Here is a 24,043-nt window from a genome sequence, read left to right as displayed (position 1 = left end):
AACTTTGGTTAATTAACTAAGTTGTATTGTGTTCTTGAATAGATATTGAAGAAAATAATTCTGGAGATCGACAAATAATTATTTTAACTAGAACCAAGGACTAAAGTTGAAATTTTTTGAATTTAAGTTCATTTTCAACTCGTTAAATTCAAATTTTAGGTTTTTAGATTTTGAAAGTGTTGAAATGGTTTATGAAGTGCTAGATTTTCAACTTCAAGAGTTGAATAATCACTTTAACGAGGTGAACATATAGTTGTTATTATTTATGAGTTGTCTTGATTCATCAAATTCATTATAGGCTTATGATATGATAAAATTACTTTAGTTTGTTTAGTTGTATCCATCCGATTTCTCCCGGATAGAGTTAATGTATCTTAAGCACCAAATTGATTACTTTATTTTTCAAGTGCGTAAAAGCAATCAATTCTCGAGATTGCAAGGATTAGCAAGCTTGCTAAAAGGGATGATATGATAAATGATTGTATATATGATGGCATATATTGAGTACAAGATGTGTTTGATACTGTTGATAATTAAACTATTATTCAACATTTTCAAATCATGAAATATCGGAAAGTATTATTATAAAAACATATGAAGTTAAATATGACTTTTATTATACATTATGTGTTGTATTACTTTTTTAAAATTTATTTGAATTTACCCTATCAAAAACAACCTATTGCAAAGTAGAGTAAGAATGCATACAATAGACTTATGCATCTTTCTCCGAAACTCACATCTCGTACACCGGAGCTCGTACATCGGATTGCCCCTTTATTGAATTTGCCCTCCTAATTGAAAATCCTGACTACGTCACTACGGAGAACTGATACCACCGCACTTCCAGAGGAATCAAAGGAGAGGAGGTTCCCATGCGGGTGAAGAAGCACACCATCAATATAGTCAATAGAGGTTTATAAGTCCATCAATATAGTTGATAGAGGTTTAAGTAGCAAATATTTAGCGGATGAAAAAGGTCCAAGAGCCACTAAAAAATGATAATCCCAGTAGCCACAAATGGAGAGCAACAAGTGTCATTAAGAGAAAATCGAAGATAAAATTTAGGCAGTAATTAAGGAAGATCTAGAGGGAAAGCCTTGAGGTAGATGAAGATATATTGTTGCGTTTTAAGAGATTAAGAGCGACTAACTATCTATCCTCTCTCGTCAATCACGCTCCCAATCTCGTCATTAGCTCATCTCTGAATAGAATGGCCAACTAATCCAATTTTAAAATATAAACTTTTTTTATTTATCTAGATATTTAATTTTTTGAATTAATTAATTTTGGAGGTGATCGAATTAGCTGTACGAAAGTTTCCTATTGGTCATCGAGATAAATCCGAGAAGTGCAAATGGGTCCTAGCAAACGGCTCAACATCACAAGTGGATCGAGCACTACGGACGTATGAGATCCCCTGCAGCGTAGAAAATAAAAGAACGTCCCACCATTTACCATCGTACCAAGCCCCGGGGTAGATGGTCATTAGCTCATCTTTGAATAGAATGGCTAACTAATCCAATTTTAAAATATAAACTTTTTTAAATCGAGGTTTTCAATTTTTTGAATCGATTAATTTTGAAAGTGAACGACTCAGCTTCATGAAAGTTTTCCATTGACCATCCTAATAAATTTGAAAAGCGTAGATGGCTCCTAGCGGTAACCCAGCATTATGAGTAATTCGAACACCATGGATGTATGAGATGTCCTGTGTAGGAATCAAACTCTCGTTAAATAGAAGATTGTCCCATCGCTCTTATTTGAATAGAATGGCCAATTAATCCAATTTTAAAATATAAACTTTTTTTATTAATTCAGGTATTTAATTTTTCAAACTAATTAATTTTAGAGGTGACCCATTCAGCTCAAACTAATTAATTTTAGAGGTGACCGACTCAGCTCGATGAAAGTTTCCTACTAGCCATCGGGATATCCGAGAAGCGCAGATGGATCTTAACCGACGACTCAACATCACAAGTGGCTCGAGTACCACATACATATGAGATGCCACTCGTACCACATACATATGAGATGCCCTATGTAGAAATCGAACTCCTATTACATAAAAGATCGTCCCACCGTTTACCAATATTGTATCAAATCTTGGGTAGACGGTCATTAGCTCATCTTTGAATAGAATGGCCAACTAATCCAATTTTAAAAATTAAATATAAATTAAACTTGGACTTAAGTGTCCAATTAGCTCCATTGTTTACATCATTAAATATAATTGTAATTATAATTATAACGGTGAGTAGGTGAGTTCGCTTCCATAAAGGTCAAGGAAATCATAGCTTAGCTCAAATTTGATTAAAAAAATAATAATAAATAACTATTACAAATTTGACTTTTGACTACTAAATAATTTAATTTTTAATTTTTTTTTCTTTCTCATCAATTCGGTTCGGATTCAACACGGGTCGGTCCGTTTGGATAGTAAATAAGCTAGCTACGTTCCAAAAAGACTCTCAGAATTTTTTTTAAAAAAATTTCTTGTGATCCCATCTGATGTATGATATGATATGATATATAATATGATATCCTGAAAAAAAGGTCTTCCAAAATTTTTGTCTCCATTACATTACATTGACTGCAATTGAAGGAACTAAACGTGTCACCGATACCCGATGCCTTGTTCGACCGCTCAGACAGCTACAGTTTGTTTTGTGTGTGTTCCTCCGTTGCTGAGTCAGTCATTTCTTCTTCCTCACCTAACTTATAATATAATATACTGCGCAACTTGTGCGCGACACCGCCGTCCTTGCCACACCGTCCGACTACCGCCGGCTGCCGCCTCGGCCGCGATCGATGTGCCGCTCGTCGACGCTTCGTTCGGTGTTGGATTCCGACCGGATTGTGATTGGAATCCGATGTAATTTGATAGGAATCCGATTAAATCACACGGCCGACAATGGCGCGACCACTGTCGACCTCGATCGGGCCGGATTCCGATCAAATCGTGGTCGGAGACCGATCGAGGATGGACCAGCGTCGCACGACCATCCTTCCTCGACCGGTCTTCGATTGCGATTTGGTCGGAATCCGACCCAGTCGCGGTCGGCAGTGTGCGCGTGCCCGATTGCGGGCTCGATTTCGGCCGAAATTTGATTGGAGTCCGGGTCCTGATCGACGGGAATGTGGCGCCTGCCAGTCGGCCGCCAAATTCTGGTCAGACCGGGAGCGATTGCCAGCGGCATGCCGAGTAGAAATGGGACGGTGGCACTGTGTATTCCTACGTTTGGACAGTTCAGATCTGACGTGTGATCCCGTAATGGATGGTGGATCGCATGTCACTCACGAACACGCACGAACCCGTCGCACAGTATATATATATATACAAAAAAGCTGCTTGTCACAATAAACTCCCGTCACAAATTTGTGACGAAAATCTGCACCGTTCGATTTTAAAATTAAGATTAAATCCAGGTCGTAGATTGAATGGGTGATTGCGATGACCTGAATTTTATCTTCTATTTTAAAATCGAACGGTCCACATTTTCGTCACAAATTTGTGACGGAAATATGTTGCAACAAGGATCCCAACTGATTATATCAACTCGATTGCCTAGCTAAAATCGTACTTGATCGGTTACAATTTTGAAACCTGAGTCTCATAGATGAGAGTATAATATCTAACAAATCGATTAACAAATCGATTCAGATGTAGATATTATATCTAACAAATCGATTCAGATGTAGAGCCTGACTAAATTCTTCAATATATTATTATTATTATTATTATTATTATTATCTTCCGTTAATATTTATGTCTAAATTCTCAACGGAAACATTGTAGTAGTTATCATACATATTTAAACTATTTAAAAATATTTATATTATAATAATTATTTGTTTATAATTACTACAATATAAATATAATTTAATTTATCTATTATTTATATTATAATTATTATAAAATTTTAATTATTATAATATGTATTCGATCGGCTCATTGAATATTCACGTTGTCTGTTTTATGTTCCTAAAGTAATTATATATTGATCGTTGGTGTTGTTAAATATTTTTTTTTGATAAAAAATTAAAAAAAAACGAAGAACGTCCTTTTCCTTTTTCCCCCTAAAGATTACGCAGTAGATTAAATATTGTTGTATGAATGAATTATTAAATATTATTTTCTTCAATTTACAGCAAATAAAACAAATATTTTCATGGACCAAATATTATTATTGTTGTATTCGCACTGAGCGACGCGTAATTATAGCGACAGGGACACGTGGAAGCGAAGGGGTCAACACGTTGTGGACTACAATTGGTGGTTGCTGTCGCGACGACAACGGGAACCCAAGTTATCCCAAACCTCTCTCTCTCTCTCTCTCTCTCTTCTTTCACACACACTCTCTCTCTCGCTCCTCGTCGCTATCGCCCCACGGCGTTCGACACTGCTTCGTCGGTGGTTGGATGGGTTCGTCGCCGGCGTCGGGGCATGGATGCGACTACTCCTTCAAGATTCTTTTGATTGGGGACTCCGGAGTGGGCAAGAGCAGCCTCCTCGTCTCATTCATCTCCAACCACCTTGGGGAAGATCTCTCTCCTACCATCGGTTCGGATCCTTTAATCTTTTCATTTCGATACTTGAAATTTTGCCATGTTTCGTTGCTTTGTGATGTATTGTCGTCCTGCTTTTGGGGATATATCTTATTCTCCGTGAGGTTGAAATGTGGATCTTGAATTGAAATGGCCAATTTTCATCACGATGTGTTCTTACCCTAACTTCGCGTCTAAGCTCTGGTACAAGGCAGTTGAGCACCAACTAAGTCTAAGTATACTGCCTAATGTACGTCATGTGTTGGCATGTTCAGAGGCAACAGTTAGGATTCACATTATTAATTGAAGATGTTGGCATATGAGAGGCATGCGAGAAAGGTTGATAAGAACCTATTTTCTGGTCATATCTTTTCCATTTTACTCATTTCCATACACCATTTTGGTTGTCGGACAATGGGTTCTGAATAATTAGATGTTGTCGTGCAGCATTGCACGAATTTAAATGATTGAAAGTTTGCGACTGTTTTGTTAAAGTTTCTTAGATGCAAAGATCTTTCTATCGACAATGTTCTTGACATAGTCTTCAAACCGGTATAATTTTGCCATTGTTTGATAAAGAAAAAACAATTTTCTTTTCCTTAGGCTATGAATACTTAGATTTCTTGTTATTATGTTGGTGTAGCAGAAGCAGTTCGGATCGCTAAAGGAAAGGGATGAATAGTAACATGCAAATCAAAATCTCGATTTCTCTTATTAATGTTTTAGCAAGGATACACACTAATTAAAAACACAAATATAACATGAAAAATACGAGGCAAGGTAAGGCTGCGTACAATGGATCATTTCTGGATCATTTCCCCGGACCCCGCATGGCGGGAGCTTCGTGCACCGGGTTGCCCTTTTTTTTTTTACACACTAATTAAAAACACAAATATAACATGAAAAATACGAGGCACGAATTTACTTGATTACAACCCTCGGGTCGTTAGTCCAAGAACTATGAAAGCTTCACTAAAATATCCTTGTCGGAAATGATTTGGAGGCGGAAAAGTCTCATACAACGGTTGAGCGTAAGAATTATAAAAAAATGAAAGACAATGAATTCGAATGTGTGTGTTGTTTCCTTTTTTGATCTTCAATTTATTTATAGTCTTCACCTTGATTTAAACGTTGTGCTGACGTGGCACTTCCGGACGCTTGGATTCGTCGAATACAGTCTACTTTGGCAACGGTATGCTAACGATTCTGGATGATTTCTTGTAATTCGGGAGCCCAGAAATGATTCGGACGCTTAGATTTTACTGACGTGTATTCCATCCTGATTCGTCTCGGTAACGGTCGTGCTGACCTGGACTGGGTATCCGAGTGCCTAGAATTGATACGGACGCTTGGAGTCTGGGCAGCTGGAACATCTCCAAGCGCTTGGAATGGTCAACCTTGGGTTGACCATTTTTCTCCTCTGTTCTACCATGGTCGCCTTATGCAGTCTTCGTTTCGGATTTTCATCCCTGGGATGCACTGAGCTTTTTCGTCTTGCTCCCGTGCGTCCTCACTCCATCGGAGTACTCTTCCTTAGTTCCTCGTACCTCGAATACAACGAGCCCGTCGGTCCTTTCCTGTACCATCCTTCTCGTTCGCTTGCGTCTTCGGCCAAGGTTCATTATCTGGAATATGTGTGTTATCCTAAGTCCCTATACACTTAGTCACATGCGTCGGTCTAAGCAAGACAATGAATTCGAATGTGTGTGTTGTTTCCTTTTTCGAGCTTCAGTCTATTTATCTCGATTTGACCGTTGTACTAACATGACACTTCTAGGCGCCTGGATTTGTCGAACCTAATCCACTCTAGCAATGGTCCACTAACAACTCTGAATGATTTCTTGCAATCTAGGCTCCTGAAAATGATCCGAACACTTAGATTCTGCTGACATAGACTCCATCTTAATCCGTCTCGATAATGGTCGCGCTGACCTAGGCAGGGTATCCGGGCGCCTGGAACATCTCCAGGCACCTAGAATGGTCAACCTTGGTTCGATTATTTTCCTCCTTCATTCTGTTGTGGTCGCCTTGCGTAGTCTTTCTTCTAGCTTCTTGTACCTCAGATGCACCGAGCCCTTCCGGCTCGCTCCCGTGCGTCCTTCTCACTCTGCCGGAGTACTCTTTTGCAACTCCTTGTACATGCAACGAGTCTGTTGGCTCATTTCCCGTGCCATTCTTCTCGCTCGCTCGCTTGCGTCTTCTGCCAAGGTTCGTCATCTGGAACCATGTGTTATCCTAAGTCCATGTACACTTAGACACAAGCATTAAGATTTATTTGAGCACATATCAAAACTCCACTGGGGTACTAATATAATTATGCAATGAATTTTGAATAATCTCTAAATAAATTTGCATTTGCAAAACTATGGAACCCATCATTGTCAGGGCCATTCTTGATGAAATGTGTGTAGCCATCAGGATTAGATTGAGAAAAATCTATGCATGTAGGGATAGGGACAAGAGGAGCCTGAACTTGTTTTGGAGGGAGGAGGATAACATTCTACACAAGTTTGACCATCTACCTTGCTCATCACAAATGATAAGTGTTGAAATATTATTGAGTTTATTAGGTATTAGGAGTAGTGGGTTCAATCCCACATTAGTAAGATTTTATCATGAGTGTATATATTCCACAATAATTGTTATTTCATAACAAGAAATACATTTTTGTCATTTTACACTTCTACATGGTATCAAAACCTCCTAATTAGACTTTTCCAAAGTAGTATTCCCTTTAGAACATGATTGCTCACTGTTGTTAGGGAGGCCTTTCCAAATCTTTCTTTTGTTCGTCCTTCTTTATGTATCGTTGTTCATAAGTTATTATTCTGGCCTTCCTTGTCGTGACTTGTTCTCATTTGGTGTTATTCATGGCCTTCCTTTTGGACATGATTGATGCCATAATTGCTTGTGCTACCTAATTTGTGATTTACGAAATTCAATGGGAGTGGCCAAAATTGGTTGAAACTTTGTTTTGTGCTGGACACAAATGAAAAAGGTTGTTCTGCTTGCCGATCAGCATGCAGACAACCTTAGATGACAAAACCTTAGTGAACCTTCTATGATGACAATGACACATTGGATGATTGGAGGCTTCCCCTGTGGCATGCAAGTCCTCCGTGAGTAGGGTGAAGCTGGCGTGAGTCTTCTGTGAGCAATATGCCATTTGGAAACTGTGAATAGCATGGATATTCAGTATCAGTGGCAAATCTTCCATGAAGTCGGCGGCACATTAGAGGCTTCCCTTGAGGCATGCGAGTCTTTTGTGAATGATACGAGGCTGGTGCAGGTCTTTTGTGAGTGACGTGGTGTCTGAAAATGGATGAGAACATGCACAATTCTTCGGCATTCAACTTGGTGAGCACATCTCTGCCGGTTGAGGGGCATCCTCCATGTCTCCTTCATTGAGGCAACCTCATTGGACTTTCACTTGCCTTAACTCTCTGCTAGAGGAGCTCTAGACTTTGTCGATTCCCCTCTTTTGTTGAAGGCGATGCACTGATCCCCCCACATCATCTCTCAGCAGCTCTCCTTGACATCAACCTGCAACAGCAGCAACACTTTCACTTGCATTCTTAACAGCAGTAGCAGGTATCCAACATCCTCACCTTGTCTTCAGTTGAAACCGTTGCTTGATGTGGTTCCTTCCTTGTTCTCCCCATTGAGCAGTACTCCTGCAGTTATTTCTTTTCTGATCTCTCTTTTCAACTTGCTGGAGATGTTGGAACAAGTCTGGATCTCAGTTGAGCAGGAAGAAAATCACAGATCTGCTTCCCATCTTGAACTTTTTCAGTTGAGCAGGGATTGGATGTTGAGACATGAGGCCATTTTTGCAGCCTCCCTCGATGCCAATCCCAGATGAGTGTTAGACTAGGATCACTGGTGGCTTAGATCATATAAAATAATGGGACAGTGGAATTGGATTGATTTATTCACTTGGGCACAGACCGTATTGATACACATACTACATATCATGATTATGGAAATAATAGATGTGATACACTAAAAATAGACTTTAGTTATGGATATAAATCATTATTATGGAAACAAGTTACTCTTGATTATGAGTCTGGAAATAATTTATTTGCTGTTGTTTGCTAGTTTCAAATAGTTAATATACAATAATGATTTTACATGGGTGACTATGCAATTTTTCACATTGAAATCTTCTACAAATCGATAATTGGTAACTGTCTTTATTCATCTAATTTAATCTGTATTCCTCTTGGTTGATTGTAGGAGTGGATTTTAAGATCAAGCATCTTAATGTTAGTGGGAAAAAGTTGAAGCTCACGATATGGGACACTGGTAAGTGTGCTAACATATTTGACAGTAAGTTGCTTTTATTCTGTTTTAATTATATACTGTGTACTACAAAGCCGTTGCTGAAGTTACTTAACCTGGATGAATTGCTCGTGCTTTCTAGCAAGCAAGCCTTTATTAATAAAAGAGAATCATGAAGGACTGACATGTTACATATTTTAGTTTTCTAAGAACAGGATTGCTCGTGACATGCTGTCCATTGTTTAAAATTTCATGTTGTCCCACCAGATATTAGCAAGCACATGTCTTTCCAATGGGTAATGTCCATTCAATTTTTAACAATTTTTTTGTGTACTGCCTAAGGTTTTGTAGGTATAAGTTGGGCTTGGTGGGGCATGATGGCTCTTTGATTCCATTTTAACACTAGTCACATGTAAATCCCACAAAGAGAATTTTTTTATATAAATTGAAGAATATGCATTGCACGGGATCCAAACCAAACCACCTTTTCTAAACAGCCTTAAAAAATCTAACAAATTTATAAAAATTTAAAACAAACCCTAATTTTAAGCCCAAATTTTGAACTGGACTATTATCCTTGACCAAGGATAACTTGACTCCAAATGAGTGTTAACTTCTTTCTTTGATTATCTTTCCATGGTCATCCCTTCCAATGAGTGAGGCACGGTTGCATTTTATTTTCAGTAAGTTCTCATGGAATTTTGCCTTTTGACTTTATTCTCTTCCTTTTTGATCACCTTTTCCAATAGTAAGTAAACATTGCAATTGATCAAGAGTTGGAAATACTCTCTAGTTGTTTTATAACCATGGTTTAAAATCTCGACCTGTGTCAAAGTTTCGGTCTTGTATCGGAATAATACGATATCGGTACCGTATCGTGCCATGCTGATATTGTTTTGATATTTTTTAAATATAAAATATATTAACTAAAAATAAAAAATTTAATCTAAATATTAAAAAATAAAAAATATAAAAAAATAAAATGATTTTAAAAAATGTATGTATATTAAATTAATGGAATAGTTTCATTAGAGTTTAATTAAATCTATTTAAATTATCTCAACTATAGTTAGGAGTTGATTAAAATTATTAATCTAAATTATTTAATTAAAACCTAACTTTCTTTTTTCCTTTGTTTCTCCACACCCCATGCCAACGCCCTGTTTTGCACTGCATGTGGCATCCACGACGGTTGCGAAGTTTGCATGTGGCCTTTGTGGCGGCCGCGAGGCTTGTGCGTGGCCTCCGCATTGGCCGTGAGGCTTGTGTGTGGCCTCCACATTGACTGTGAGGCCCGCGGAGATTCTATGCCGTGGTACAAAGCCCATGCCAGTGCCGATTTTGGTCGGTAGACGGAACGAAATATTTCGTCCGTACCGAGCAAAACGACATGATATTTTAAACTATACCTATAACACAGTCAATATATGTAAACAAAAGATCCAATGTCTCCTAGTAGATTGACTATTCTCTAATTTGAAAAGTCACTACTGTTTAAATAAGTTGATAAATATAAATATTAGAATCATTTTTTTCTTATTAACATAAGTATACTTAATATAGGAACAAGCTTTTAATTCAAAAGTGCCTATAAATGGATATGTATCCATTGGTGTTTTATTAGAACTATTATAAGTAATTTTATCAATTTAATATTCCTATCTTGTCCTTTGTTCTTCATTTAGTTGGTTCTTTTGAGTCTTAAGATAAAGAGATTCTTGTAGGCTTTAGTCATTGTTGGTGGGTTACAATCAAGTTCCACATTGAAAATACATGGAAAAGATCATGTGTTTATAAGATGGAAGATATTTTCATTGGTATGAGGTCTTTTGGGTAAAATCCAAAAATAAAATCATAAGGGTTTAGAATGGTTAGATATAACAAAAAGGTGTTTCGATCTTGATAACATAGTATCAGATTTAGAAAAGTTGATAGTACGTTAGAGAAACTAAACGGAGTGCATGTCTAGGCTGGATAAGAAGTATCCTACCTGGTGCACCGAGTTATGTGAAGCTAACTGAAACTAACTCATATAATTCTAAATTAGTTAGACTAAAGTTTCTCAATAAGGTAGTTGAATGAATAATTTCTTGACTTAGCTTTGTCTAAGGAAGTGGTCGTTGCTTCGATAATCAAAAAAGTCTTTGTGCCTCGTCATGACTTAGAAGTGAAGTCTTGAAATGTGCATTTAACTATCTAACAATTAAAATTGTATTTAACCCAAGATCAAACATCTTTCCTTAATATATATTAATTAAGAATCATCTCACACAACCATAAGGTTATCTTGTCTTGAAAACCTAGTAAGGGTGAGATGAATAAGGGTAAATTAATTCCACCAAACCAACACTTGAGTCATAACTCCTACTTCATGTGTAGGAATATAAAAGTTTAAATCATGAGATACTAGTAAAAGTAAATGGAAAAGCTTTTTGAAAACCTATAAATTTATTTTCTTAAGAATATTTTTAAAATAGTGATTCATATATTTTGACGATTGTCTGTGTAAATATATATATATATACAATTTGAAAACAACTGGTGTCAAAATCCCTAGGTCAACTATGAACCCTTAGACTTCTAGAAACATAGGAATGCCCTCCTTGTGATTGACAAGACTGTCTTAAGGATGTGTGCCTAAGCATGCTGAGTGTCTGAATTGTACTATTCTGATCCACACCAACATGGTAAGATAATTTGAACTTTGGCGTGAGTTTTCTCTCTTTTTTGTTCTTTGATTTTGGATGCTAATTTATGATGGTCATGGTTGTATTCACAGAATTACAATTACAGGCTAATAATTTGTTGAGGGTCCCACCACCCAAACTGGGGGTCCCTGCTGAGCTAACCATCATAGAGGTTTATTCGAGCCATACCTTTGCTGAGTTGTCCCCATTTGTTGAATGAGCTCACTTACTATTCAAGTTGATGCAGGTGTTGCGAGCCGTTGCAACACTGACATGTATTGGCAGGATATTATAGACTGTGTCGAGCATAACTATACATATCCAGCAACTATCTCATGTCAAAAAATGACATTAGTGTTCCTTGATACTCCATTGATCATGTGATAGTATACTAGATACGGACTACTTATACTTTGTGGCCCTAAATTGAATTGTGAGGTAAAAATAATTGGGTATAAAAATTTAATTAGTTTGATGCTACATACGATTCACCTCCTCTTTATTGCCACATCTATCCTTGAATCGATCACTGTCAGATTTCAATAGTATGTAGAGCCATTGAATTGCATAAGCTTTGTATCGTGTTTCAGGGATCTGCAGCCGGGAAAATTTGGTTCATGATCAGCCTTTGGCAAGCAATTTGTATTATAGGACCTGCAGTATATTTTGTCTTATCCATATCTTGATCCTTCTAATAATCTTTATACATATATCTTTGGGATCTTTCTGGATGTTTTATGGCACATTTGTTTGCTAGATATGATGGGATTGTTTAAATTCTAAATTTATTTTCCAAATCTGCTTCCTTAATTTCACAGGTTGCTGAATTGGACCAAGTCAAGTCTTGATCACTGGGTCGCCATACAAACAGATGGGTCAATCAGTCAGTCATGTTAATAAAAGTAAATATAACTATTACTAAATTGTAAGAGGGCCAAAGAATTGGAAGAATTTAGATGGCATTTTGCTTATAACAAAACATAAGACAACTATTAGGCTTCAGTCTAAAGTTTTGAGGCTATTTAATTTGTTTTCTTTCTTAATTTGCTAAAACTTTGGCTAGATTAGCTAGGAAAATGGCTATTATTAATAAGAAAGGAGCAGTCTAAATTAACTGGACAAACTTTGGATAGATTTGCGTTTTATTGAATATTTTCACATTAGTTTGGATTAGAAGAGTTAGTTCTGATTAACATAAAACAACTAGATGGATGTCTTAATCCACTTGTTGAATATCCTTATTTTGGTAGCCAGACCAGAAAAGGTCTTTTAATTGACAACTCCAATTTAGGGTATATGTTTCTTCATAGACAGTATAAATTTGCTTAACTCTGTAACTATTGGTGTTCGGGAGGTGGTTGTTTTTGCTATTTTAGATCATTTATAATTATCATCCACTTTGAACTCGGATATTTCATATTTGTCAGTTGCATTCATTGTCATAGTTAACTACGATTTCTTTTGTATTCAAGGAATGAGTACTTGATGGGATGTTAAAAAAATTAATTTCTTATGTTGCTTATTCTATAATTATTTCTCGAGAGCATATTGAGAAGCATGATTCTGCAGTGCATACTTCTGAATTTCTAATAGTCTTTCAGCAATCTTCATATGTTTGATTTCATGTGAATATTCTTGATGCATGATATACTTTTTTTCCCCTTCTACTCTCATCAACATTTTATAAATGCTTTGCAGCCGGACAGGAGAGGTTCAGGACCCTAACTAGCTCTTATTTCAGAGGATCTCAAGGAATAATTCTCGGTAAATGACTCATCTAAATGGCTCACTCACTTACTTTTTTATTGTTTGCATTGAAATACTATTAGATTTCGTGTGATGTTACGTTTCTATAAAAGCTCTTATTTGTGATTATCTCAGACAATTTCTTCTTAAACTGCTTAGAACATTAATCTTGATGAAATAACTTGAGGTTAGAAATCAGAACCACTTCTTAAGATTAGTCGATACCAATATGGATTGACTGAGTTGGATTTGTATCAGTAAAGATTGATCTGAAATTTCCTGAGAAATTGGTTTTCTAAGAAAGATTGTCAAAGATGTTTTAAACAAAATTCAAGATTCAAAGAAATTACATATAAATGTGTTAATTTCACTAGAAAATAGAAGGAGAAAATAGATGGAAATAAGTTAAAATTGAGAGCTAGAATTGATGAGATTAGTTGATATTTCGTTGAATTAAGTTGATTCAAAAAACTTGAGGATTTAGCAAACCTTTTTGTTGAACCCAATTTGATTCTCATAAAATGCACACAAGGGGGATAGTATCTTCTTTACTTCTTGAATTCTAATTTAAATTTCTCAACCTTGCCACCATGAGACATCCTTCAACCTTGTTAGTACTTGTAAACAATATGATCATAAGTAATTTACGTTATTTTCTTAACACTCTTTAACCTCCCACAAATGCTCTGTGTGTATGTGTGGTTAAAATTGGCTGTGGATAAGAATGGTGCTTTGCTAACTTGTGGTAATTAACAATCTTAAGGTGCATAATTACTTAAGTTTAATTGATTACCACCACTGATGTACAATTGGGGTTCAACAAATTTCCTCTAGGATACGAGATTGTTCATTTTTCTACAACCTAACACTATTAAGGAAGTCAAGAAGATCAACTATACCATTTTGGAGATAATTAGAAATGTTTATGTCAATATGATTAATGCTAACCAATTATAAAATAATGTTTGGTTATATGCTGAAAATGCATATAACCTTACAAAAAATTTATTCGTGTACAAATAAATTTGCCACTATATATAGTTCAACCTCACACCTAATGCTTTATGCACAATTACTAATTTACCTAAAAAGTATAGATATATGATAACCTATTCCATGAGGTTGTCAAAGTAATGGAAGATTTTTTTTTTTGAAAAATTATCCTAATCATGGTTTAAGATATCATGTTGTGTCGGTTGTCACGAGCGGAATTTACTGTTTTGCCTATCAATTGACACCGGCATGGATTTGAAACCGAGAGTTGCAACCTCGAGGTGCCTCCGCAAGGCCACTGCCTCGTGGCGGCAGACCACTATGATCTACATTTTTTATTTATTTTATTTTTTTCTTTTTCCTATTATGATTTTTATTTTGTCTCTTTATTCCTTTCACTCTTTTTCCCTCTTAATTTTTTTCCTTCCTTCGTGATTAGTTTTTTTCCCCACCGTTCATTGTTAATTTTTAACTCCTTCATAGCTAATTTTTTCCTCTTTCATCCATCCACAAGTGTAAAAAAGAATTCTATTAAACTTTTTAAGGATGATTAATTTTTTCTCTCCTTCATTCGTCCATGAGGTAAACAGAAAGAAAAAAAATCTCTTAAAGATGGTTACTTTATTTTCCTCCTTCATTTGTCCACGAGTCGAGGTAAACAGAAGCAAAAACCGCTTTAAGATGGAGGAAAGCAGATTGCTAAAAAAATAAAAAATTATATATAATATAATTTTTAATCTTATAAAATATACTACTATTGATAAATTAAATTATTCTATATATAAATTTAGTTTAATTTTAAATTAATCAAAATAAATTCAAATTAAATCCAATGTAAACCTACTTGATCCTACTATGTCTACTTAGTGAATTTCAGCTAATCCTAAATTGACTTTTACTCAATAAGTATCAAATATTTCACTAAATAATTAAAACTTGAATTTAATATTTAATATCTCAAATATAACTCAATAATAAACATTTATAACAATCAAATATTAATAAAAATATTTTAATTAATATATTTATATTTAAAAAAGTATCAAAATTATATCGACATAGCACGATATGGTACCGAAATTATATCGTTTTAGTCATAAATCAACGGTTCTAAATTTTAAAACTTGATCATGGTTTGAAATTTTGTACATTGTTGTGCGAAATGGTCGAAAAACATTATTTTGATAAATTATCGAAACTCGATATCATTCAGTATAGATAATGTTGTCTTCCTTTGCTTTGCTTCATCTATTTCATCCTTCAACTTCCAATCTTTCACCGACATTATGTATTCGGAACATTGGCATGATATCGTCCTAGTTAAATATTGAAACTTCAACACAATTCTACATTTTGATCTTTGACTTTACCATAATTCAATCTATCTTTTTTATTAAGGTTTCTACCAATTTTAAAAAGTAATTGAGTACTCAGCTTTCTTCATAAAATAAATACTAAAAATCATAAATCATAAAATGTAGTAAAATTTAAAGTTACACTACCCTCTCATTTCTTTCCCTACTCCACAGCCTCTATGTGAGCGAATGTGCTCCCAACAAACTCTCCCTACTTGTCCATTTAAACCTTCTTTGTAAATGTTATCTTTTAAATCATTGGGAATGGTTTCATTTGGGTTCTCCTGATTGTCGCTTTGATTTAATCATACAATCCTACTTAAGGGGTATGAACAATATTTTAATTCTTTAAAAGTCAATTTTAGTGCAATAATTTTATCATCATTCTCTTCATCAACATCGTACTTGTAAACCTTATCTAACATAATACCTTATTAGTTTCATTTTAATTTTTTTTTCAATATACTAACTTTTAAAACTTGCATGACCTTTTTATCTTGCCGTTTATCAAATTTATTTTTATGTTAATTTTTTCCTAAATATTGCACCTGCCAATCATAGTCGTTTACATGAAATTGTTCCTTCCTATATCCCATATTGCTAATATAATCCTATAATTGTAGATGCACTTCTTTACTGGACTTGGACTTACAACAATACTAGAACCCTTTCATATTTTGCATCATATTTGGGTGTTGATGACCTAATGTTATAACAAATAAGAGTAACATCCATGCTTATAGGTTTAGACATTTATATCAAAGAAGTGTAACATCTAGTTACCTTGAATATCATGTCAAGTCCACAACTTGAGTCCAAAAATGACGTCATCAAAGTCACTTAACTCCACTTGTTTTGTGTATGCTCTAAATTAGACATGATCATTTTTCCTCTATCACACCTATATATTTATAGCAATCTATGCATTGACCAAGATCTATTCTCCTGCTTGAGATAGAGGATTATAGTTATATCTTAGTCCTACATGGTACAAGGGAAATTATATGGAGAATTCTAGAAAAGAGGGGTGTTAGCGTAGTATATATTGACCTAATTAAGGATATGTATGAGGAAGTAACGACTAGAGTGAAGACTTCAGGTGGATTAACTGAAGCATTTCCAATAAAGATAGGGTTACATCAAGGGTCAGCTCTAAGTCCTTATCTTTTTACACTAATCATGGATGAACTTACTGGACACATTCAAGATACCGTACCATGGTGCATGCTGTTTGCAGATGATATTGTATTGGTAGATGAGACACGTGAGGGAGTAAATGCTAAATTAGAATCTTGGCGAGAAACACTAGAAGAGAAAGGTTTTAGGCTTAGTAGAGTAAAGACAGAATATATGGAATTTAAGTTTAGCAATATTGAACGTAATGAGACAAGTATTAAAATAGGAGATGATGAGGTGTCTGGAACTGAGAGTTTTAAATATTTAGGATCATTTTTGCAAGCCGATGGAGGGATTGAGAGAGATGTCTTACATAGAATACAAACAGGATGGTTGAAGTGGAGGAGAGCATCAGGTGTTTTATGTGATCGTAAAGTGCCTCTAAAACTTAAAGGAAAGTTCTATAAAACGGCAGTTAGACCTGCCATGTTATATGGCGCTGAATGTTGGGCTATGACTCGAGCACATGAGCAAAAGATGAGAGTTGCGGAGATGAGGATGTTAAGATGGATGTGTGGACATACGAAGATGGACAGAATAAGAAATGAGAGCATTAGAGAGAAAGTTGGAGTTGCATCTATTGAGGAAAAACTCCGTGAGACACGTTTAAGGTGGTACGGACATGTACTTAGACGACCGATAAATGCTCCAGTTAGGTGGTGTGAAACTATGACAAATACGCATATCAAACGAGGGCGAGATAGACCAAAAAAGACTTGGTTAGCAACAATAAAACAAGATAAAATTTATTTAAATAGAAATGATGATATAATAGGAGATAGAGCTCAATGATGTAAAAGGATCCATATAGCCGACCCCACTTAGTGGGATAAGGCTTGGTTGTTGTTGTCTTAGTCCTACATGGTTATTATTTATTTTAGTACTTAGTCATGTGCCCTTTCTAATTCATTTTTCTTCAGTCAAAGTTTGCTCCCTACGGTGGATTGTTGCCTCTTAACTCTTAAGCCTAAAAATGTTTGTCTTTTCTCCAAGCTATATGCATATACTGTTAAATCTCATTCAGCAACCATGCAACTGGTTTTAAAGTCAGACCATTTAAGTTCCTGATATTAACTTTTCAGAAAAGTAATATCAAACAATGTTTAGCATACAAATACATTTGGAATATTAACAAGAAACGTTTGGCACTAATATTTATGATATACCTTTTCTCTTTCTGCAGCTACTTTTACCTGGAATTTTTAGACAAGGTTTGATGTAATTACTAAATCGCACTGTAAATTATTTAACTCATTACTTTTTCCTGTTAGTTTATGACGTGACCAAGAGGGAGACTTTTAATAATCTAGCTGATGTATGGGTCAAAGAAGTAGAAACGTACTCTACAAACCACAACTGTGTCAAAATACTCGTTGGGAATAAAGTAGACAAGGTTAGTTTATCTCATAATTCCGCTGCTTCTGCTTTATATGTATATCCGATGCCTCTGGTTTTGTAGTGAAAGGTCCAAATATAGACTCTTAACTATACTGTCTAGTGGGACAACTTCTAGCAATTCCAATATCATTAATCAGTTGCTATAATGTTGCAAACATCTTGTTTAAAATCAGAAATATTTTACAGACTGTTAAAGAATAAATGCAGCTTTTATCCTTGTTATTTAATTTTTATTTTTTGTTAAGTTTCTCTACATGAGACAGTTCCTAGATAGGATCTCCTTCTTTAGTCTACATGCCATGAACTGCAGTTTCCATGTGAAGGTATGTTGTGTCTATACCTGTGCTACACCAATCAGGTTCTATTTTTTTTTTTGAAAAATAAAAATTATATAGCTTCTGTTTTGTGGATTATGCAGCTTGATCATTTCCACTTGAAAGTGGAAAATATTTGGGATAAGTCTCTAGGTTTTCCTATCTACCCATGGTTATTATTCGGCAAGTTATGCTCTACACTATATTCTACAAGCAAGTTCCTTGTATTTACAATTAAGTCTCTATACTCTCCTTCGAGTTGGCCATTAGATATTATGAAAACTTAGCTTGTGATAGATATACTCAATCCAATTACCTCTTGAGACTTGGTAAGAAAATTCATTAATTGATCAAGTTGACAAATGATGTGATAACTTATTAGATTGCACCTTCTCTTTGATAAAGTAAAAAAATCAACCAATGTTTTATATGCTTGTTGAACATTAGATTAAAGACTGTGTATGACAGCTTAGTTATACTATAGTTTTTGAAGCTCTGTACTTGCTTTCCTACACTTGATCTGGATATAATAGTCTTCAAGTATTGCCTTTGGGAAAGTTCTCTTAGTTAGCATTAGGATACCCGAAAATCTAAAGGTGATCTTGATCCTAATACAGAAGACCTTTACCTAGTCAGTGTTAGTATACCCTAAAATTTAAAGGTGACCTCGATCCTCACACTTAAGACCTAGACCTTTTTATTGAGGTATTCTTTAGGTACCATAAATTTTCAAGGTTTTTCTCCACGTGGTCATGACATAAAGTCTCAAGAAAGTAACTGATCATGTTCACTGCGAATGATATGGCTAGTTGTGTAATTATATGGTAGCTTAGTTGCTATCCAGCATGGCCGAAATTTTGCATTCTAAGTGATCACTGATACACAAGACTAGGAAGCACATTGTAATTACTTGTCGCTAGGTGTCAAAAGTGGTGTCGAAGTTGTGGAGTATCTATGGTTGTCTCAGTTGGTACAGAAGGAGACATCAAAAGTGATTCTCATTGTGGATCATGGAGAGGAGATGGGAAAGTTATAAAAGGGTCAAGAGGCTATAAAAGGTCTACCAAGGGTGAGGAGTACTAGCACAGATTGCAAAATTATCAAAGCAAAGAAGTTTGGATCTTGTTGGCTTGTGGAAGAATTGGCTCTGAGGAAGAATTAGGTGAAGAGTCAAGTAAGGAATCAGGCCAGGAATTAGGTAAAGAGTCAAGTGAGGAATTGTGCAACCCATGAAATATTGGTTTTCCTATTTGGCTTCTTTGTTGTAATCATCATAGAGCCAAAAAGACTCAAAAGTCTAGTATTTTGTGGCATCAATAACAAGTTAGTTGAGGCTGACATTTTGAATTGAGAGGAGTCCTAGAGGAATCACCAGGTAAAAGGTTGTGCTAGTTGGATTGAAAAGTGCCGGAATAAGTTTCCACAACCACAAAGGGCTAGAAGTATTGCTTGTAGCAAGGTTTTGGAGCTACTAGTCTTCGGTCAACCTTCTTCTTGGCTTCTATCTTGCTATAGGGATTCATGGACAGAAACCCAGAGGTACGAGTTATCTCTGGACAGAGGCATAGAGGAATGCATGGTCAGGTTCGCTTGCAGAGGATGATCTGCTAGACTTTATAAAGTCATCAAGGAGTTTAGTTGACCGCTAAATTTCTCACATGAAGAAGCAGCTTGCAGGTGCACCACTGAGACTCAATGTTGGTAAGGATTGCCAACAGATGCTTGTGTGGATAAGGGCACATAGGACTCTACCACTGAGTCATTGAGGGAAAAGGTTCTCTCATGAAGGGAGCTGCCAATAGGTGTACGGCTGTTGTACAGGAAGGGAGCGTATCCACTCAGTAGTGTAGGAGGTGGTCATGATTGTGGGAGAGAAATCGATAATAGCTCTTCCATGGGTGGCAGCAGATCATAAGCCTTTTGTATGTGCATGAGGAGCTACGTCTAAAGAAAGGGGCATGCCAAGGACGTGTCATGCCTATGTTGAAGGCTTGCAAGCGTGGCTTGCACATGAGCAAAGCCCTTCTTTGCTGCGAGAGGAGGCTGGGAGCTCTTGTCTGGATCTCACTAGTGAAGGAGCTACTCACTAGAGCAATCAATACTGGGGAAGGATCAGTATCAGGACTTTGAAACGACATCAATGATCTAAAATTAGGGGTTAATTTTCCAGGTAATACTTAGCCTATGTTTTATTATTTGTTAACTATAACATTATACTATGCACCTTATATTATATCATATCTACATGTAGGTTTCTAGTATTTACATTTAGGTTCCTAACCATTTCAATAGTTCAATGAATCCTCTTCTTGTATTTGTAATTAGAAATTCATTCCACTCACTCTAATAAAAGCCATTATTTGACCTACTTAACTTTATTTTAGTTCTTTTAAAAGTACACTTTTCCATTTACAAATATAGATTGTATATTTCCTTATGGTGATAATTAAAAAGTTCTTTTGTATTTTCATTATTTGATTCAAATGAATAACACCTCTAAGTCTTGTTTTCCATGTATCTTGTTCAAGGAAAAGAGGTTCCAACTTGTTATGTGAGGCTATCACCTTGATGACCTTCCATTGGTCAAAATCGTAGTAACCATATGAATGAATTTTTGGGAGCATTGTAGACCTAATAGTGATCTCATATATATTGTCATTTTAACTACAAGAATACCATTAAAATATTTTTAGAAAAAAAAACTTGATGCCAAGAAGGGTATAAATATTTTTTTGGGAATATTGTAAGCCCAATGGTAGTCTTGTATTGCCATTAAGCAAGGAAAAGCAGCCGTATGGGACTTGATAGGCATCCGATGGTCAAAATCAAGGAATAAGAGCATGAATAGATTTTTAGAAGTTTCACTACTAAAATGGTGGTATGATATTATATTTTGACCATGGAATGATCATCAAAAAATATTTTAGAACACCTTGATTGTTGCAAATCTACCACTCGAATACCAACTCAGTTACATCTGTGGGAGCTATTTAGAACACCTTGATGGTCTTTCAATTTCAAAATGAAATACATGAGAATGAATATTCCTAGGAGCACTTAAAATGTATTTGTCATAAAGTCTCATTGTGGTCGTTTGAAGACATCCATGCATCATGTATAAATTAATGTATCATGTAAATCAAGTATAGCTGTCAATTTGGGTTAGATCCGTCGGGTTGGTCCGCCCCGCCAAGTAATTTAGGCGGGTTGGGTTGAAATTTTATCAACCCATTTTAAGATGGGTTCAGATGGGTTGGCCTGCCTAGACCCGCGACCCGCGTGGGTTAGCCCACGGGTTGAGAAAGTTTATTTATTTATTTTAAATTTTAAAATTAAAATAGAAAACTCAATGAATTAGTGGGTTTGATCCATTTAAATTACAATTCAAACTTAAAAATTATAATTCAAACTTAAAATTTTTAACTTAATCAATTTAAATTATAATTCAAATTTAAAATTTTTAAAATTTTTTTATTTTTTAACAGGCACGTGGATTGGCCCGCCTAACCCGCGGCTCGCCTTGAGTTGGGTTGGATTGGAGATTTTCCAACCCGCCAAGTTGGTGGGTTGGCCCGCCCCATCTCGCCATATGATGGGCCCGCCATGGGTTGGCCTGTTTGACAGTAAATGAGTTGTTCTTGTATAGTTCCATCAAGTTATTTTTTAGAAAAACATAATCATCCAGTTGCCAAAATGAGAATATAATAAGACCATTATTCATTTTGCAATGTTAGAACAAATATATTCATGCCCTTCTTGATTTTGACCACTAGAACACCATCAAAGTATTTTAAAAAACATGTAATGATCTATATTTTCGAAAGTATCTTGATGATCTTCTCATGGTAAAAAATGGTAATATGAGAGTACCAATGGTTTCCCAATGCTCTCAGGAATCGATTCATGGTCTTGTTGATTTTTTAAAAAATTTTAGAAGTACTTGAGCAGAGGATTTTTAGAATGTCAAAAGGGAAATTGTGCCCTTTGGTCAATTTAAAATCGTGACTTGCAATTTGATAATTAGCAAAGTGCTCCCTCAGATAAAATGTCAAAAATTTTATTTCTATATTTATTAGGTAGATTTATGTTCGAAATCACTTAAAAATGCTCACCATAAGTATATCAATATCAAACTAACCTATTAGTTCCATTTGATTCTTGTAGTCACTTTTCAAGTTTGTCATCAATACTCACAAAATATTTTCATTGTCAGTTTATTCATGGAAGTTGGAACAGAGAAGCATCATTTTCATACAAGTATGTTAATTTTTCTAGGATGCTGATAGATCGGTAACAACAGAAGAGGGGATCGCCTTTGCAGATGAGTATGGTTGTTTGTTCTTTGAATGCAGTGCAAAAACAAGAAACAACGTGGAGAGATGCTTTGAAGAATTGGCATTGAAGGTAAGTTAATTCGACCTTCTGGTCCCTGACTTTTCTAGTCAGATAAAAAACCTAGATTTTAAAGCTCTGCTTAGTAAATTATTGACCAAAGCAATTATCAATAACTATGAATAAAGAAAGAAATCATTAAGATGGTATGAAGATTTTCAAAGTCGATTAATAAATAATATGGTTGGATAGTAAAGAGATGAAAGAAACTTTCATCTATTGCTAGTGATCCCTGCATCCATAGATCAATGGAGGCATAAGATCTATATAGCTGGGACAGAGAGTCCTTGAGAGTTGTTTGCCCATCTTGTTAAGTCTTCCAGACAATTGGCTGATTGCGAAAATGGTCATGCTACGAAATGATAATATTACTACTATTTTAGATTCTGGGAGTTCCAGAACTGCTGGAAGAAGGATCTGCACCTGTTAAAAGGAATATTCTGAAACAGAAACAGGGACAACACCCCCAATCAGGTGGATGTTGCTCGTGATTTTGAAACCTGAAGCACTGCTCAGAGAAGGAAGTGAAGTCTAAATGAATCTGTCGTCTCCTGCGCAAATGTGGTTTAAGATTGTCAATGTGTTGTATCAGTTAACTTTGTGTGGTCTTGGAATGTACCAACAGGAGTGGTATGGAGTGGATTGGAAAATGTATGTACAGAAAAATATTCACTTTATCTTGTGTGATAGCTGATCATGATTTTATTTGTAAAAAAGAAATGGTCTTAGGAAAGTAAGGGAAGAAGATGAACTAAACCTCCTATGTTCTTTTTTTTCTTATGTTTATGAACAAAATGTTCTTTGTATTTTTTTTAATATTGTTCAATTATTCTAATAGAGCCCTATTCTTTGCTTGTATGATATACATAGAAGTTTCAATTTCAGTATTAAATCTCTTAGAACTTTTATTGACTTCTATCTTGCAGGTAATCGGTTCGGTTTTACGAAACTAACATGCTTTGATGCTTGTTGAATGACCTTTTAGAAAGGTTGCATCTAGACTTGCTTTTAGGTATGCTATTTCAGCATAACAAAGGTGGAATCCGCCATTCCAGCGTCCTCGCATGGTCAGTCCCACGATCATTTATGAGGAGGTAAATCAGGAAGTTGCAGTTGGTCATGACAGAGGAGGATATTGTCTCTGTTTCGT

General features: G+C 35.5%; 1 protein-coding gene across 1 annotated transcript; it reads left to right on the top strand.

The window, feature by feature from the left end:
• Positions 1-4,364: 4,364 nt before the first annotated feature.
• Positions 4,365-23,709, top strand: LOC141821273 (ras-related protein RABC2a-like). The gene is made up of 6 exons (XM_074708679.1): positions 4,365-4,564; positions 8,788-8,856; positions 13,218-13,283; positions 18,061-18,182; positions 22,777-22,905; positions 23,277-23,709. Exons 1-6 carry the CDS (start codon positions 4,423-4,425, stop codon positions 23,382-23,384), a joined length of 636 nt encoding a protein of 211 aa, XP_074564780.1. The 5' UTR covers positions 4,365-4,422; the 3' UTR covers positions 23,385-23,709.
• The last annotated feature ends 334 nt before the right edge of the window (positions 23,710-24,043 follow it).

This window comes from Curcuma longa, chromosome 2, assembly GCF_044706935.1.
Source record: "Curcuma longa cultivar G26 ecotype Majalengka, Jawa Barat chromosome 2, ITB_CL_G26_1.1, whole genome shotgun sequence".
In the NCBI taxonomy this organism is placed as follows: domain Eukaryota; kingdom Viridiplantae; phylum Streptophyta; class Magnoliopsida; order Zingiberales; family Zingiberaceae; genus Curcuma; species Curcuma longa.
The sequence above is the reverse complement of the archived record's forward strand: the minus strand, read 5'-3'. Positions and strand labels throughout refer to the sequence as shown.

Coding starts and splice junctions, on each gene's coding strand:
- LOC141821273 (XM_074708679.1), top strand. CDS start 4,423: ATGGGTTCGTCGCCGGCGTCGGGGCATGGATGCGACTACTCCTTCAAG. Junction 4,565..8,787: donor AGATCTCTCTCCTACCATCG/GTTCGGATCCTT, acceptor GGTTGATTGTAG/GAGTGGATTTTAAGATCAAG. Junction 22,906..23,276: donor TTGAAGAATTGGCATTGAAG/GTAAGTTAATTC, acceptor CTACTATTTTAG/ATTCTGGGAGTTCCAGAACT.